The sequence below is a fragment of the Pseudonaja textilis genome, chromosome 4, assembly GCF_049901715.1.
Source record: "Pseudonaja textilis isolate UNSWEBS1 chromosome 4, rPseTex1.2, whole genome shotgun sequence".
Classification (NCBI taxonomy): Eukaryota; Metazoa; Chordata; class Lepidosauria; order Squamata; family Elapidae; genus Pseudonaja; species Pseudonaja textilis.
In genome coordinates this window covers 23,812,483-23,829,336 of record NC_141993.1, presented here as the reverse complement: position 1 = coordinate 23,829,336, position 16,854 = coordinate 23,812,483, and the positions used below count along the sequence as shown (strand labels likewise).

The window sequence follows — 16,854 nt, the reverse complement described above, 5'->3', positions numbered from 1 at the left end:
AAGAGACAAAGTTACAGTCATACAGTCACAAGTGGAAGGGGGATGGGCAATGAGGAGTGATGAGAAGATTAATAGTAATAGTAGTGCAGACTTAGTAAATAGTTTGACAGTGTTGAAGGAATTATTTGTTTAGCAGAGTGATGTTGTTTGAGAAAAAAACTGTCCTTGTGTCTAGTTGTTCTGGTGGTGCAGTGCTCTGTAGTGTCGTTTTGAAGAAAGGAGTTGAAACAGTTTATGTCCGGGATGTGAGGGGTCTGTAAATATTTTCACAGCCCTCTTTTTGACTTCTGCAGTATACAGGTCCTCGACTGAAGGCAAGTGGGTAGTGATTGTTTTTTCTGCAGTCCTAATTATCCTCTGAAGTCTGTGGCTAAAACAGATGAATTGCATCATAAAACATATTCTGGGACTATTCGGGAGGAGTCACCTCAACTCTCTCTCTCCCACACAAGAGGGAGAAATTGCACTATCTTTAGCTCCTCTTAAATGCAATCCCTTCCTTCTGGGAATCCAGATAATATTATATCACAGATGTCAATTCTCCAAGAACCGAGGAGCCCTAAAACCAAAGTCACTGTGTTTTGCCAGGTGTCAATTTTAAACCTTCTGTTCCCTATCCAGGCCTCAACAGCCTCCATGCACCGAGAAAGGTCGTTCACAGCATCAGTTAACTCATCACAGACAGGCTTGTGACATAGGGAAAGTCATTTCCTGATATTTCTCTTTACTGTTTTTTTCTTTCCTTTCAATTTTGCTTTCTCTTTTTCCTTTCTGCATTTTCTATTGTTTCTTTTCCTTCTTTTCTAGATGGTGTTACTTTTTATTAATAACTTTACTATATTTTTGAAAAAGTCAAGATGGCAGTTGCCTCAAAACCCCACCCCTTTTAGAAATTCATGCAAGGCCAAACACATGTACAATGGGGCCAAAGCTGAGGTCATCTTTCCACAACTACCATTTTGAGGGGTTTCTTTAACACGATTTTTGCAACTGAAACTAGAAGAAGGGAAAGTCTGTTGAATTCTGAGAATCTTGCTTCAGTTCTTACAGTTTGGCATCATTGTTCTTTTGCTACTCAACACTTTACTGTGGGAATCTACTCAACACTTTACCCTTCTTACTCAAAACTTTACTCTGAGTCTTCCCAAAGTTTAGAATCCCCAGGATTGCATTCTTTCAAGGCTAACTGTTTTAAAAGGTATAGACAGAATGACTTCAGCTGAAACCATGTTTACTTCTGCTTTGTTTCTTGATTGCCATTCAAGAGGGAGGGTGGAGCATTGGGGGGAGGGGACTCAGGAATGTGGTGCCTCAGCTGGCTAGCCATAACATCTCCCACCCAGCCAAGGTCATTTCAACGGAGAGTTGTCGAAGCTGAGCGGGAACCTACACCTGGATTGATTGGCCCATGTGACCTGAGGGACAAAGAGGTGGGTGGGGAGATCTTATTCGTTTAACTGTCCCTGAGTATGGGAATGATTTATAGCTAGCTTCATTTTTTCAAGTGCCAGTATGATGTACTCAATAAAGGATATATTGAAACTGAGCAAAGTGTCAGAGTCCTAATTCCCTGAGTTCATTTCTCCAAACAATGACAGTATTCTTTAAAAAAAACATCAGATAAAAGAATTAGATACTTCTGCTTAAGTGATGCATGCATTTTTTCTGTTAAGGAAACATTCTGCAGTGGCATGTTTGCCAATGACATACTAGACCAGGGGTCGCCAACCAGCTATATAAATTTGGTAAATACATATAAATATAATTAAATCTACAGCAGGGGTAGCCAAACTTTTGGACCTAATGGACCACCAAACTCATAATTTTAAATCCCGAGGACCAGAGACCTGGGAAAATCTCAAAATAGGCTGCAGAAAAATTCCCCACCCTGTTTTCCTACCGATCGATCATTCTTTACTGTCTCCAGCTCCATTCTCAGGGAGAGAGAGAGAAAGAGAAAGACTTTTTGGCTTCATGCAAGGAAAGCAGCAGAAGCAGCAGAAGTCTTTCTTTCTCTCCCCCCAAATTCCACCAGAAATGAATCTTTGTGAGAATTGTCACGCTGGTGCAGCCTCTTGGAGCAGGATGCCTTGCAGGGCCCCAAAGATTCATTTCTGGTGGAATTTGGGGAAAGAAAGAAAGACTTTTGCTGCTTTCCATGCATGCAGCCAAAAGCAGAAGAAAGAAGAGGAAAGAAACAGCCCAGTGGCCATGCCAGGCGTGTGGGGCAATTGGAGCAAATTCCCCTTCTCCTCACTACCTCATGTTGTTCGTAATGCAAGCGACGCAAGCCTTGTGTTCCCATGGGCCATGTGGGCCGAGCAGCCTTGTGTTCCCATTCAGCCTGGATTAATTGCTTTGTGGGGTGCTCTGGGGGTGAGATTTCTCTGCGGTCCACCAAAATGTTTTCACGGACCACCAGTGGTCCCCAGCCCACTGGTTGGCGACCACTGTACTAGACCAGCTGTCGCCAACCAGCGGGCTGCAGCCCACTGGTGGGCCGTGAGAAAATGTTGCTGGGCCGCAGACAAATCTCACCCCCAGAGCACCCCCCCTCCCAAAGCAATTATTCCATGCTGCACAGAAACACAAGGCTGTGTAGCCCACATGGCCTGTGGGAACCCTCCCCGCCCACTCACTCCTTACCCGGCAAACTTGCCTGCTAAACTGCTATTTTTCCTTTTTCTGACCATCATCTGTGTTCTGCTGTGCCAGGAGATTTAGATTAGATGGGAAGCAGGAATGGTTGGATTTCTTGCTTTCTAGCTGGTCTTTAGATCTTTGGCTCTGTTTTTAAGCACAGCCGAACCTCCTTTAGGACCAAAGGTTCTATTATTCAGTGCAGACTCATGGCAAGCAAATTTTATGTGACAGACTGCTAGCCGATGGCAGATAGATCACTGAATGAATCTGTGATTCTGTGAGCAACTCAATCTGCCTGTCTGCTTTGCCTGATTTTGGGTAAAAGTTGCTCTTTTAAAAAAAAAAAAATACACCATGTACATACATGGTGTATGTAAATATTGTGTTGTGAGTTAATTTTGTGAGTTTGCTTGCTAGCAAATTTTATGTAACAGATTGAGCTAGCCAATAGCAGATAGATTTCTGAGTGAATCTGTGATTCTGTGAGCAACTCAATCTGCCTGCTTTGCCTGATTTTGGGTAAAAGTTGCTCTTATTTATAAAAAATTCAATATTTATATAAATATTTATAATATTTACATACAAGCCATGACCAGCCAGTCACATGACCAGCAAGCCACACCCACAAATTAGGCCATGCCCACAGAACCGGTTAGTGGTCCCTGGGATTTAAAATTATGAGTTTGGTGGTCCCTGAGGTCCAAAAGGTTGGCGACCCCTGTACTAGACAATCCCCAGCTTATGAGAAATTGTGAATTATGTCAACAAGTTCATCATACAATTTTTGACGTGCATCAAGGCCGAAAAGATAATCATAATGCATCCATTGAGGAATTATTTTGTAGGAGATCAGATTACTAAGAAGAGGGAGCAATAGTTCGGTGTCCTTTAGTGTTGAAATTTGATCGTTTTCACCACCCCACATGAAGATTGGGATATTCATGTTTCTTATATCATAAAAGGGAGGGGTCATCTAAAGAGAAGAAGATAAACACTTTATTAAATCTCATAACAACTAAATATTGCTACTATTATAATATTGTCCTGTAATATCTCGTAGTTTGAATCATTTAGCTTTGCTACTTCCCAGAGTCTAGGATAGCTCTACCTGACTTATTTTTTAGGATGGTTGTTAATATAATACACTTTTATTGTCATGCTATGTGGCCCTCACTATCATAACATATCTTCTATTTTTGAGCAATCTACCTACAGGCTTTACGACCATAATCCCATAAAATCTGGAAAAAAAAAACCTGTTTAAATTATTAGCACAGTAAGCTTTATTCATTGTCTCCAATTCTCTAAATTCAATTCCTGCTAATTGCTCCTAAAAGAACTTTTTTGTAGTTTAAAAGAGACCCAATACATTCTTTTTTGAATTTCCTGGTAGTTACATCTGGGTAGACTTTACATGTTTGATGACACAGCATTTCATTGATACAAAAATGGACACTCCTGCCTTTAATCAAAATAGGTGAATCCAGGATGACATATTAAATGTAACGGTGTTATGTAAATAAAAAATACAAAAATAGTAAATTTGTAACCACTTTATCTTCATTCTTATTTATCTGCAATATTACTTTCATTTGAAAAAAAATCTTTGTCTAACCTGATTGTATTTTTCCATATTCCTAGAACCATAGTCAAATTCTTTAAACTGCCCAGAATCAAGCACCTGAAAAGGACAAGAGAAAAGTCTCTAAAATCTCTTTTGTAAATTATTTTTTATGCAATTTTCTAAAGCTTCCCATTAAAATAATCTATTTACATAATCCTTTAGAATAAGTTAAGATACAAAGATACACAATAGAAGATTCTGGAACAAAATAACTTTTATGGTAAAAAATTACTTTTCCTTTCTGGTGTTTTTGGATAGATTGGAATTTTAAATTCCTTAATAAAAAGTCAATACTATTAATGATTAATTTCTCAAGGGCACAATTTCCTTAAACTTGTCACAATGCAGCCTATTTTAGCTTTGTAGCTGTAAGTGACTGTCATCCTCCCACACAAACTGTTCTGTCTTTCTGTATTCCCTCCCTTCTGGGAATCTGAACAATATTTATTGCAAATAATACATGGAGCAACTGCCAGAGGTCTGTTGCCCAGCTTGTCTAGTGTGCCAATTGATTAACTGAAAAGTATTGGTATGAATGATTTAGTCCCTTGATGTTATGGAATATAGTAAACTGGATTAGGAGGAGGGAGGGACTGCATTCCAGAAGAATAAGAGGCAGCTCAGTCCAGATATTTTCTGAGAAAGAAGGAGGATGAAGAAGTCCTCCCTAATCATTCTCAGATGATATGTCTAGATACAGACAGTAGGGTGCTTCAGTTTGGCAAGATTTTGTCTCCAGGTGAAGAATAATAAAGAACTCTACTTGGAAGAACCAAGACATGTCTATCCTGATTTGGGGGCATGGCATTTGTAACCTGACAAACAGACGATGGAACATACTTTGCCTCTGAAGAGAACTGAAAAATTTCAATTGATTCAAAATATAGCAGCTTGCTTAATCACTAGAGTAAATGCAATCAACATCTGTGCTGTGGTGCTACTTTGCCAGCGGATTTCCCAACTCCAAATTCACATCATCCTTGGGAGAAGAAGTGTTCCTACTCAGTGGAGGACAGTAGCCCATATGTTTTCTCAATCAGTGCCCTGCCCTTCAGAACCCCACCCTGGTTCACGAGACAAGTAGCATTTAAATGCTTGCAAATTCTTGGACTGTCCCAGTGATAGTTTAGATTAGCTGACAGTTTTTAATGGCTGTTTGTCCCGCGAACTGCCCTAGTCTTTTTGGGTGTAGGCCAGGGGTGTCACACTCGCGTTGTCACGGCATCATCACATGACGTATTGCAGCTTTTTTCCCCTTTTGCTAAAACGGCAGTGGGCATGGCCAGCGCGTGATGCATCCGGCCTGCTGGCCGCAGGTTTGACAGCTCTGGTTTAGGTTCTATAAATAATGGTATAAAAAATTAATACTCAGAAAAGCTAATGGAGAAAACAAAGAAGAATTCATTTTTAATTAACGGGAAATTAATGCTTTAATTTTATTTGAGATAGAAGCATTTATTATGAAAACAGAGATCAAAAAGGGCATTTGTTATTCCCAGTTAGTAAAATTCACATTTTTAGTTTCACATTTCAGAATTTTTACCTGCTTCCAATGTAAGAGAGTTTTTGTTGATGTGCATCCTAATAAATTTGTTACAATGACATCCAGGCGACTCTGAGGAAGAATATTTTTAAAAAATACATTTTCATTTAATTGGTACATTGATGTCACCATTTGAAATAAATTAGCTTGTTTAAAAATATGCAGTAAACATACCATATTTACATTGTTTTCACTAATTCCACCACCGGACAATAAAATATTTGCACAGGTTTTTCTCCATAAATCCATGCCACAAAACCTAGTCAATATTCGTAATATTTGATTAGGTAGCACGCAAATTTCTTTTCTGCCTAATGCAGCCTGTAAATAAAACAATTCAAATCCATTTTCAGTGCCTTTAAACTTTCTCTGTCCTTTCAAATTTGCACATTCCAAGTTTACTTTCAAAATGAGCTATCATAATAGGTGGCTGGGAGGAAGCAAAGACCTGACAGTACTTCTGACCAGTGGTGGGATTCAAATTTTTTTACTTCCGGTTCTGTGGGCTTGGCTTGGTGGGTGTGGTATGGCTTGGTGGGCATGGCAGGGGAACGATACCGCAAAATGGTAAAATCTCCATTCCCACCCCACTCCTGGGGAAACAATACTGCAAAATCCCATTCCCTCCCCCCCCCCACTAACCTGCTTTCCAGCTCCATCCTCCTGTGCAGGACAACAAAAGAAGACCCAGCCAATCAGCTGGGACTCGGGAGGCAGAGAATAGATGGGGCTAGGGCCAGTCAGAGGTGGTATTCTGAACTACTCAAAATTTCCACTACCAGTTCTCCAAACTAATCAAAATTTCCACTACGGGTTCTCCAGAACTGGTCAGAACCTGCTGAATACCACCTCTGCCTCTGACATTTTCCTAGGTCAGTGATGGCTAACCTTTTTGGGCTCCCATGGTGAAAATTGTGCATGCCAGCACCCAGAAGGCAATGTGCGCAGGGGGCCCCACGCCCCCTGCGCATGCACGCATTACCCCCACGTGCACTGCATGACTCTGTGCATGCGTGCAACTCCCGCATGCCCCCGTGCCTCATGCATGCATGCCAGATCAACAAGCGGGCGGGCAGCACGCATACATGTGCAGTGGGGCTTTTCCGGGCAACCTCTTGCCTGCCACTTCCAGCACATGTGCCATAGGTTTGCCATCACAGTCCTAGGTAATGGGTGATGAGCCACAGAACTGGATCATAAGATTATATACAATGCCAAATATCTTATTTCATCATTCAGGGATTGGTGCTGGAAGCTTTAACCCCAGTCCACTGATACCTCAGCTGTTGCCCTTGGTAATTTAGCAGCTCAACCAAAGGTGATATTCAGCAGGTTCTGACCAGTTCTGGAGAACCAGTAGCAGAAATTTTGAGTAATTTGGAGAACTGGCAAATACCACCTCTGACTGGCCCCGCCCCCATCTATTCTCTGCCTCGCTGATTGGCTGGGTCTTCTTTTGTTTCCCTGCACAGGAGAACGGAGCTGGAAAGCAGGTTAGTAGGATGGGGGGGGGGGGGAATGGAGATTTTGCAGTATCCTTCCCCTGCCATGCCCACCAAGCCACGCCCACCAAGCCACACCATGCTCACCAGCCACGCCCACAGAACCGGTAGTAAAAAAATTTGAATCCCACCACTGAGCTCAACTCTTAACATAGAGATAAACTTGAAACATATATGCACTACAATAATCTTTGATAACTAAATAACAGATAATACAAGGGATAAATACTTAAATTTACCATAGAAACTAAGCAATATTTCTATCTATTCTTTTGATTGTAATCTTAATTCCCATTATAAATGGTTCCAACAAATCCAATAAAAGCCAACAAATTAAAATCACTTAAAAACATTCAATAACATTAATTAATTAGACCACTTCCACTCTAATAGATTGCATCCTGACAATGGACAATGATAAATATTATGATAATTATTTAGCTTCATTATATTACTCAGAATCCTTTGGAATCCTCTGATAAAACCTGAGCACACTATTGGTCAACTTCTAGCATAGCTGTCATATTTATCAGAGCACACAAGCTCCACAACCACAACATCAAGGTAGTGCCTCACTTGGGGTATGCTACATATTTTTATTTACATTTATTATAACCACATATCGGAGGTGGGGCAGCTATAATAAATGTGAATAAAAATAGGAACATGACAGCCATGCTAGAAGTTAAACAATACTTCATCAGCGGATCCAGATGAAGAGTGTTTGTCTCATTAAAAAAAATTGATGAGATGTAATTTACAAAAGCCCATATCGGATTGGTTATTTCACTGGTCAACAAGGACTGCATTACACATTAGAATTCTTCTAGTGAAAAGGGGCTACAGGACTCAGGGCTGTTGGTGGAGTAACCAAAGCCAGCAGCTGCAGGATTATTTGAAGAAAAGTTGTTGACCCATCACAAATATATTTAAGATAGAAAAACAAGAAATAGTCCTGTGAACATAGTAATACCAGTTGAATTCCACCCCTGACACCAGATATTATGGTTGTTGAGGGCCAAAACATACAATGTATTGATATCGCTGTACCAGGAGACGCCAAAGTCGGAAAAAAAGAACTGGAAAAACTCATGAAATATCGCAACCTGGCCATCGAAACTACGCGGTTATGGATGAAACATGTAGCAGTGATACCCAGGGCATTTGATCACCAGGACATTTAATACCATGTCCAAAAATTTTACAAAACACATCAAGAAATTGTAGCTTTCTGAAATAACACTAGCGGAACTGCAAAAAAATATGCTACTTGGAACATCGTATATTTTAAGAAGATACTTGGTTGATACTTAAGACGCTGACAGCAACCCATATTAGTCATGAGCACCAGTCAATAGTTTTTGTGATACATTTTTAAATGTTCAGTTAACTGAATTTCATGTTTAATGAATAAAAAAGATAGTAGTAGTAGTAGTAGTAGTAGTAGTAGTAGTAGTAGTAGTAGTACAAAGGCCTTCCTAACTAAAATGTTGTCTGCTACCAAGAGAAGAATAACAAAAAAGTATATAGCTTAACTTCCCTTGGCAGAGTTCCCAGAATATTTGTAAATATTTTCAACTTCATAAACTTGTTAATCCCATACAGACCTAAACGTGATTAATTCCTATTGAAGGCAATTATTTTGACATGAGATTTGTTCTTGCCTTTTAAAGATCTTAGCAGTAAAGTAATTAGCATATATTAATTATTTGAAAACCATAGCATCAATCACATACCTTTACAACAACTTGGTTCATTTTGATTATCATCTCATACCATGGTTTGATATGATTCACCAAATATATTGGACCAAATGCAAAAAAGTTTTTTATTTTCTCAGCTAATGCTGGCATAGCTGAAAATGCAATGAATCCTAAGTATAAAGAAAATTAATGATTATTCAGAACCATTACAAGTCACAGCTTGTTTATGATAGACATACTATATTTGCTAGAGCAGTAAGCAATTAGTATATCCACACAATCTGATGAAGATAAATCCCTCAACTGAACATTATCCTGAAGGAACTTCTACAACTGTTTTGCAAAAGAATTCAAATGTATTTTCATTGACTGATTTCCTATCAATTTACCACCCTGAGACATCCTTAGTTAGAATATTATATTATATTATTATTATATTATATTCTTTTGCATGAGGCTTTTTATATCCATCATATTTTATTACTAGTTATTTTTAAAAGTAATTTATTCTATTCTTACATGTTGTACTTGGATGATTTGATTTTTCCTCCCTTTTCACATGTGACCTTCCTATTCACTTTTTTTTTCTTTTAACAATCCTGCAATCCCTTGCATTGGGATGGAGTAAGGGCAACTGATGGAGCTGAGCGTTTACTGGCCGGATGCCCTTCCTGATGCCTAACCGGAGCTCATAAAAGATATTTTCTCTTTATGCCCAGAGAGAGAAATATCTGCCGCTACCTAGGATCAAACTCACAGCCTCCTGATTGTGAGCTCTACCTCTAGGCCACCATGCTTCTCATAACCCTCCTATCCATTGATTAAGTAATAACGGCTTAATATCCACATTACACATTGGAATTTAACCCAGTCATAGAAGATTTCCTTGAATATGGAGGATTCTATACAGATACGAAGGATTGAATTAAAGGCTATTTGTTTGAAATGCAAATTAAAGAGATGTTGTTTTGTTTTTGTTCTGTTTTAGTGATAGCAATCCCATTCCATTTGGAATGTCATATAACCCAACCCATCCAAGGATATGGGTCAATAAAGATTATGTATGTTTATGTCTTATGTACTGATTTCACTTCATTCACACTTTCCATTATTTTGTCCCCAATAAATTGTTCAATTACTTCTTCATGGTATGATTAAATAAACCATTCTCCTATAAATCTAAACAAAAAGAAAATAAAAATGGAGAATATAGTTAAATATATACTGTAAGAATTGACACTTAGAAGTCTATAGCTTTGTCCAGTTTGCATCCCACCAGAAATTACCACAGCTGAATGAGATCAGATAACATGTGCTGCTACCAAGCCACAGTGTTGTCATCTGCATCATGATGTCATTGCATCGTTTGCCTGATGCCATTAAGATGCTGATCATGTCACTTGTCCTTCCACCCGCCACGCTTCCCTTCTCACCCCTGTAAAAATACAAGAACTTACCTAGAGTGGATCCTTGGGAATAGCCAACATAAGAAAGCTGTTTCTGTCCAGTTTTAGCTAGGATAAAATATATAATAGCTGGCAGATCTTCCATTGCCATTTCATGAAAACTGAAACAAAATAGAGTCAATCAATCACTCAATCAAATCTTTGTTACGGTCCTAGCCAAATATAAGAAGGGTGACATATAAACAATTAATAATTTTAAAATCTAAGAAACGTAAAATATATAAAGTTATTTTTTAAAAAACAAACAAACCTAAAAGGTATATACATATATAAAACTATAAAAAGAATTAAAAATGTAAAAGAATTACATGGCTGACTAAATGTATTATAATACAAAACAATGAACTGGATAATGAAACTTATATCACTATAGCAATATGTGGTAAGCGACTCAAACTATCTCTCTTCCCTGATTATATATGCATTAATTGTGCATATAATTGCTTGTTTGTCATGGTACTATAGGATGGGAATCATAATCTAACAGAAATGTAAAATAAAACAATCACATATCCAGTTGGGGGAAGGAAATCTATGGAAGAAGGGGACTTTCAAGAAAGTCAGGATAGTGAGCATGACTGGTGTCCATGACAATCAAAGCCCTTCCCTCTTTTTGTGTGCATTGTGACATGTTAAAAAAAAAGATAGGATTTTGATTGCACAATCATAGCTACCTTCTTGAATTTTTTTCTCTCTCTTGTGGATGCCCTTGACTGCTGATGAAGATGGATGCTTCTATGACTGTCCAATCAGACCCATGGCACAGTCTAAGGCTTTGGACTTTTCCTTTCAAGTCAACAACATGGCATGATCCATCTTTTGTATTTCTTTCACATTGAAGTTTATTACTCCCTCCCCCCACCCGTAGCACCAAATATTTTAACTTACCTGAAATTCCAGAATTCTTCTTCTTTATGTGAAAAGTGCTGGTGTCTTTTACACCATCTGCTTCCTCGATTATTTGCCAACCAAATATCAAAGCCAGCATCTGCCAGTACAAAACCTAAGCTGCCATTGGGCACATTAGTCAGCCATATTCCACAATCAGTAAGAACACCTGGCATCAGTAACACAACAGGTTTTGAAGCTGAAAACAAAACCAAAAAAAAAGGAAAGGAAGAAAAGGGTAGACAAGAAAGCAAGACATTTCAACGAGAAAAAAATGTAATTTCATAGTTGGGCTTTTGTAATCAGCCCAGATTCTGAATAAAATTCAGAATCTGGCCTGATTACAACTGAGCTATAAATCTGCAAACCATAATAACATTATAAGGCAAAAAACAGTAAAACATTTGCTTTGGCTTAATACTTTGTTTGTTTATTATATTTGTATAACTGCTTATCTCACATAAAAGTGAGTCTGGGTGGCATTATGATACTATATAAGTCTAAAAATGAGGTTATGTTCTTTCCTGTTTTCCCATGTTAATTTAAATGAAATGATTAACATGTAGTTTACTCATTAAGACAATCTTGAGATTCTTTGATTAATATCTAGACCCGGGGAAATCCCAAAACGTTCCTATTATATGATATCACAATATCATGGAAAATGAAATGAACTTGGAACCACGTGTGTTTTGGTTTTTGTGTCCATTTGTTTTCAGGATGACTTCTGTTTCCCAGAACAAATAAATTATTTCAAAGGATCTCCCCCTTTAAATGAAAGGGTTTTCTCACTGCAGTATTTCTACAGATGTAAGAATGTAAATAGGATATTTCAAAAGAACAAATAAGTATTAATAAACTTTGCTTTTGTGAACTGTAAATGCAAAAAGAAACCTGTTTTCTCCAAGGCTTTCCTTCGAAGTATTCTGTTGATAGTAAGAAAGTAACCATCATTTGTCAGTATTTCATGTTCCTCATTAGGATAACCATGATATTGTAAGACCTCACTCTGGAAAGGGATATAAAAAAGATGCTCCATTCAAAACCTTGCCTTAAATCTGTCACATGTTGGATATTAATAAAGAAAAAAAATCCAATAGTTTCACCCACCCACACCCATATCCACATCCAAACAGAGGGAGGAGGGAGAGAGAGAGAGAGAGAGATGCAATCAGTCTTGTTTCACTTTTAACCTTACAGTAACTTTTATTACCCTTACAAAATACAATCTTAGCTAGTATAGAAATATAAACCTCAGGTGACTAAGATTATCATCTTTAATCATAAGGTTTTGTACCAGCTAGATTTGCCTGTGAAATTGGTAGGATTTAACCTGTCCTTCAACTGATGAGAATATTAATAACAGCAATGTCTCTACATATTATAAGAAGCCAGTCTCACAAATGAAAAAGTGACCTTTTGTGGGTAAACTCTTCAGCATTTGGAAGAACAATTTTGATAGATATGTTCCAGTCTAACAGGAGACCAAAGGCAATGATTAGAATCTTCCACTAAATCAAAGCTGAAGCTGCTTTCCATAGCAGCTTGCCAGTTTGTCTCCTGTATAAGATTACCAAAAATCTGTATCTTTAGCTTCCTTTAACCCATATGATGGATCGTTATTTCTGATTGCAATAATGACCTACACATTTTTGGTTGATCTAAAGAATGAAGTATTACATTCTCAGAATTAGTATAAGTTCCAGGGAGATTTGAGTTGACATCAAAAAAGTCATAATATCTTATCACCTCTTCATTGCTCTACCTTATCTTTATTGAAAAGTGTACCATTACAGTAAGAATCCTTTAGTCTATATAAAAAGACTGTATTCCATGAAAGATTTCTTTTTAGCCAAACCAGAATAAAGATCCCAATAAAAATAGGTTATCAAAGGAATAAAAAGAGAAATATCATGTATCAAAACTGTGTATTTATTATTCCAAATTTGGAGACTATTGAATATTAAGAGTAAATGTTTTAGTGAAAATATTTTCAATCTGTTTTATTCCAGAAAAATGTTTCAGGTAAAAAACAACAACATTGATTTATAAATTGCTAAATGTCTACGGAGATTCTCAGTCATCCAGGTCATCAAGATATCAAGCAGAACTCAAGAATCCCAAAGGTGCTTTTTTCAGGAGGTAATTGGTCTTTCTTTTGTTTTTCCTTGAAGATGTTTCACTTCTCATCCAAGAAGCTTCTTCAGCTCTGGATGAGAGCTGAAGAAGCTTATTGGTTGAGGAGCAAAACGTCTTCAAAGAAAAACTAGAAAGTCCAGCAGCCTCTTGAAAAAGCACTGTTGGGACTGATTTATAAACAGGGGTAGGATTCAATTTTTTTAACAACTGGTTCTATGGACATGGCTTAGTTGGTGGGCATGGCTTGGTGGTCATGTGACTGGGTGGACGTGGCTTGTTATTGGCTGGACATGGCCAACTAAATATCACTCTCATCAAGGCATGCATCTCCTCACCTGGCCTCTCATGACTGTGGGGATGCTGCAACAGTCTAAGTGTGAAAAATGGTCATAAGTCACTTTTTTCAGTGCCATTGTAACTTTGAATGGTCACTCCACACAAGCAAAGTATCAGCAAAGGATGGGGAAAAAAAACTCCAGAGAAGTTCCTGAGACAGGAAGTCTAGTCCTGCCAAGAATGTAATAAGAGTTAAAGGAGAGGCAGTTTCTGTAAGCAACACCAGAATGTTTCCTTCCTGCCTTCCTTACAGGATTAGGCCAGTAATTTCTTCTAACAACCGGTTCTCCAAACTGCTTAGAATGTTAACAAACAGTTCTAGTGAATAGGTGTGAACCGGTAGAATCCCACCCCTGTTTATACACTTATTTGACTCTAACTAGTTTCAATCCAAATCCAGTGATTAGAAGAGCCCTCCATAATAAATGAACTAACCTGCCACTTGATAATGTAATAACAAATTGGGCATGCTCCTGCCTCTTGAGGTGGAAGAGGTTTCTGAAGAGTTTCAGAGAAGTCAAGATAGCATCTACAATAGTGCAATCGGTGGTTGCACCACTGTAAGATCTAAGTCAGGTACAGATAAATCAAAATCTCTGAACTCAAAATAATATTCCAACTCAAATAGGAATGTTAAATGATACCAATAGACAAATGGTAATAAATTAAAAATAGGTCAGAGAAAAAGGGTTTAACTTTAACTTTTTTAATTTATTGTTTTACATTGTTTTGTTTTGTTTTATTTTTTTGCTCTTAAAAGCTGACCAGTGATTGAATGGTGGACTCTTTTTTATTTTTATTTTCCTTTATGTTTTTTCTCCCTTTTTCCTATGAAGACTGATGAAGATTGGAGAGTGGATTTATTACACCTAACTGGAAGCCACTTCTATTGGGGCTTTGTTGGGAAGATAGACCCATTGTGGGGACTGAATTTATTTAATTAGATAACAACTGATAAAAGATGGCATCAAGAAACAAGCATGGATATTTAATCCAGGATGAATTACTTTTAACTTTTGGGATGAGTTGGGATAGACGTTGTGGCAAACTTTCTATGGGTAGATTACAATAACATTTTCTTAACAGAGAGTTTTGAGACCTTAATCTTGTCATTATTTTTATTATTACCATTATTATTATTAACTATGTTGTCATTAATATAATATGTAAAAGACAGATCAATAATTTTCAAGTAGATTTACTGGTTTAAATTTTTTGGGGGGAGGCTTATTTTGCAAGGGGTAGGAACTAATATTGTAGTAATGTATTAATCAGTATTCAGTTAGGGAGGATAATATATGTATATGTTTTTTTTTCCTTTCATTTTGATACACTTTTTAAAAATGTCTTGATTGTTTTATATTTTGCCCCTTTGGAATTTTTTTTAGAGTTTTGTATTTTAACTTTCTTTTGAATACAATAAAAAATAGGGAGGGGAATATGATAAGCAACAGAAGAAAAATCAGTAAAGGTTCTAATTAAGGAATGCCAGCCAACCTGGGAAATGACACAGAGGACACGAAGATGTTCCACAGATGTACAAACTATGGTCCTATTTCACAGACTGGCAAAATAATGTTTAGGATCAATTAGTTCAGATTACAACCCTACATGAAGAAAGAACCTTGGACACCCAACATGGTAAAGGGGAAATAAAGAGGAAAAAGAGATGCAGGATATTTAATCTGGCTTTAAAAGAAATCCAAGGAACATGAAATATTGGTACATAATTGAAAAAGTCAAAGAGTACCAGAGGGAAATCAATATATGCTTTATGAATCCTAGAAAGGCCTTTGATTGTGCCTATCATTATTAAGTTATAGAATGTCCTTAGAAAAATGCGATTCCCAGAACATTACATTGACTTCATGAGAAATCTACCAGTTAGATGATAGATAGATAGATAGATAGATAGATAGATAGATAGATAGATAGATAGATAGATAGACAGAGATGATAAAGATAGAGATGGAGGGAGGGAGGGAAGAAGGGAGGGGGAGGGAGAGAGACAGAGACAGAGAAAGGGAGAGGGAGATCAGGGAGTCTCTTCTGTAGACAGAATATGGTGAAACAGATTGGGTCCAAGCTGGCAAAGGAGTGAAACAAAGCTTCTGTCCCCTTCTTTAGGTATTGAAGGAGGTGCCCATTGGCCTATGAGCACCTAAGAAATTTAACCTTGATCGTTGCAAACTCTAAAATAACTGATTCAAATATAAATTTACTAGTACAAGTGGAACATTTTTACCATTGTATATATAATACCTGGATTCAGAAACCAGATTAGAATTGACAATGAGGTTCCAACCATTACAGTATAAAATATTGTACTAAAGTATATTAACTACATTAAACTTACAATATTCATGAATGTTTCAGGGTTCCCTTCTGTCTTTGTTCTTGACAATTCTTTGGAATCGTTGAACTCCAGAACCAAAAGAGATATCACAAGAAACAAAAACATCTTCAGTATCTGTAAAATAGCAATGGAATTTATGGCATTATTGTACTTTTGCCAGGCAACTTTTAAAGGGTTAAGATTATAAACTGAAGCCAATGTGTTTTTGAGGTTGACAACAGTGTTTTTTTTAAAAAAGTAAGTGAATACCTTATGTTACTATGCAGCCCTGAGGGCTTCAATCAGTTGCCACATTTGTTGTTTCACACAACATATACCTTTCTGCTTAGTCAAACATTATACAACAGTATTTAATTCATTTGTTCATTTAATCTTTATAGTCCATATAACCCTGAAATCATTTTCATTCAGACAAATTAAAATAATGCTATGATAAAAAGATGCATTACTGTATTGTATTCAGTAAAAATATGCAATATCTTCATATCATACAATCTCATAAACATATCGGAAACCATTTCTTTTTAAAAAATAATAAATGAAAACAGTGCAACCATTATTTGGAAGCTTATAGCAAAAGAAAGAAACATTTGTAATTAGGTGACAAAATAGATAAAATACAAGATTACAAAAGCTAAGCAGAAGAGAGTGTCT

The 16,854-nt window shown here is 37.2% G+C and overlaps 1 protein-coding gene across 1 annotated transcript; it reads right to left on the bottom strand.

Annotated features, from left to right (window-relative positions):
• Positions 1-3,382: 3,382 nt before the first annotated feature.
• On the bottom strand, positions 3,383-16,305 carry LOC113449023 (lipase member M-like). Its single transcript, XM_087932190.1, has 9 exons — positions 16,201-16,305; positions 12,264-12,378; positions 11,370-11,568; positions 10,473-10,582; positions 9,049-9,185; positions 5,985-6,131; positions 5,811-5,882; positions 4,259-4,324; positions 3,383-3,616 (listed from the first exon to the last, which is right to left on the bottom strand). The coding sequence occupies exons 1-9, from the start codon at positions 16,303-16,305 to the stop codon at positions 3,383-3,385; spliced, it is 1,185 nt and encodes a 394-aa protein (XP_087788316.1).
• Between the last annotated feature and the right edge of the window lie 549 nt (positions 16,306-16,854).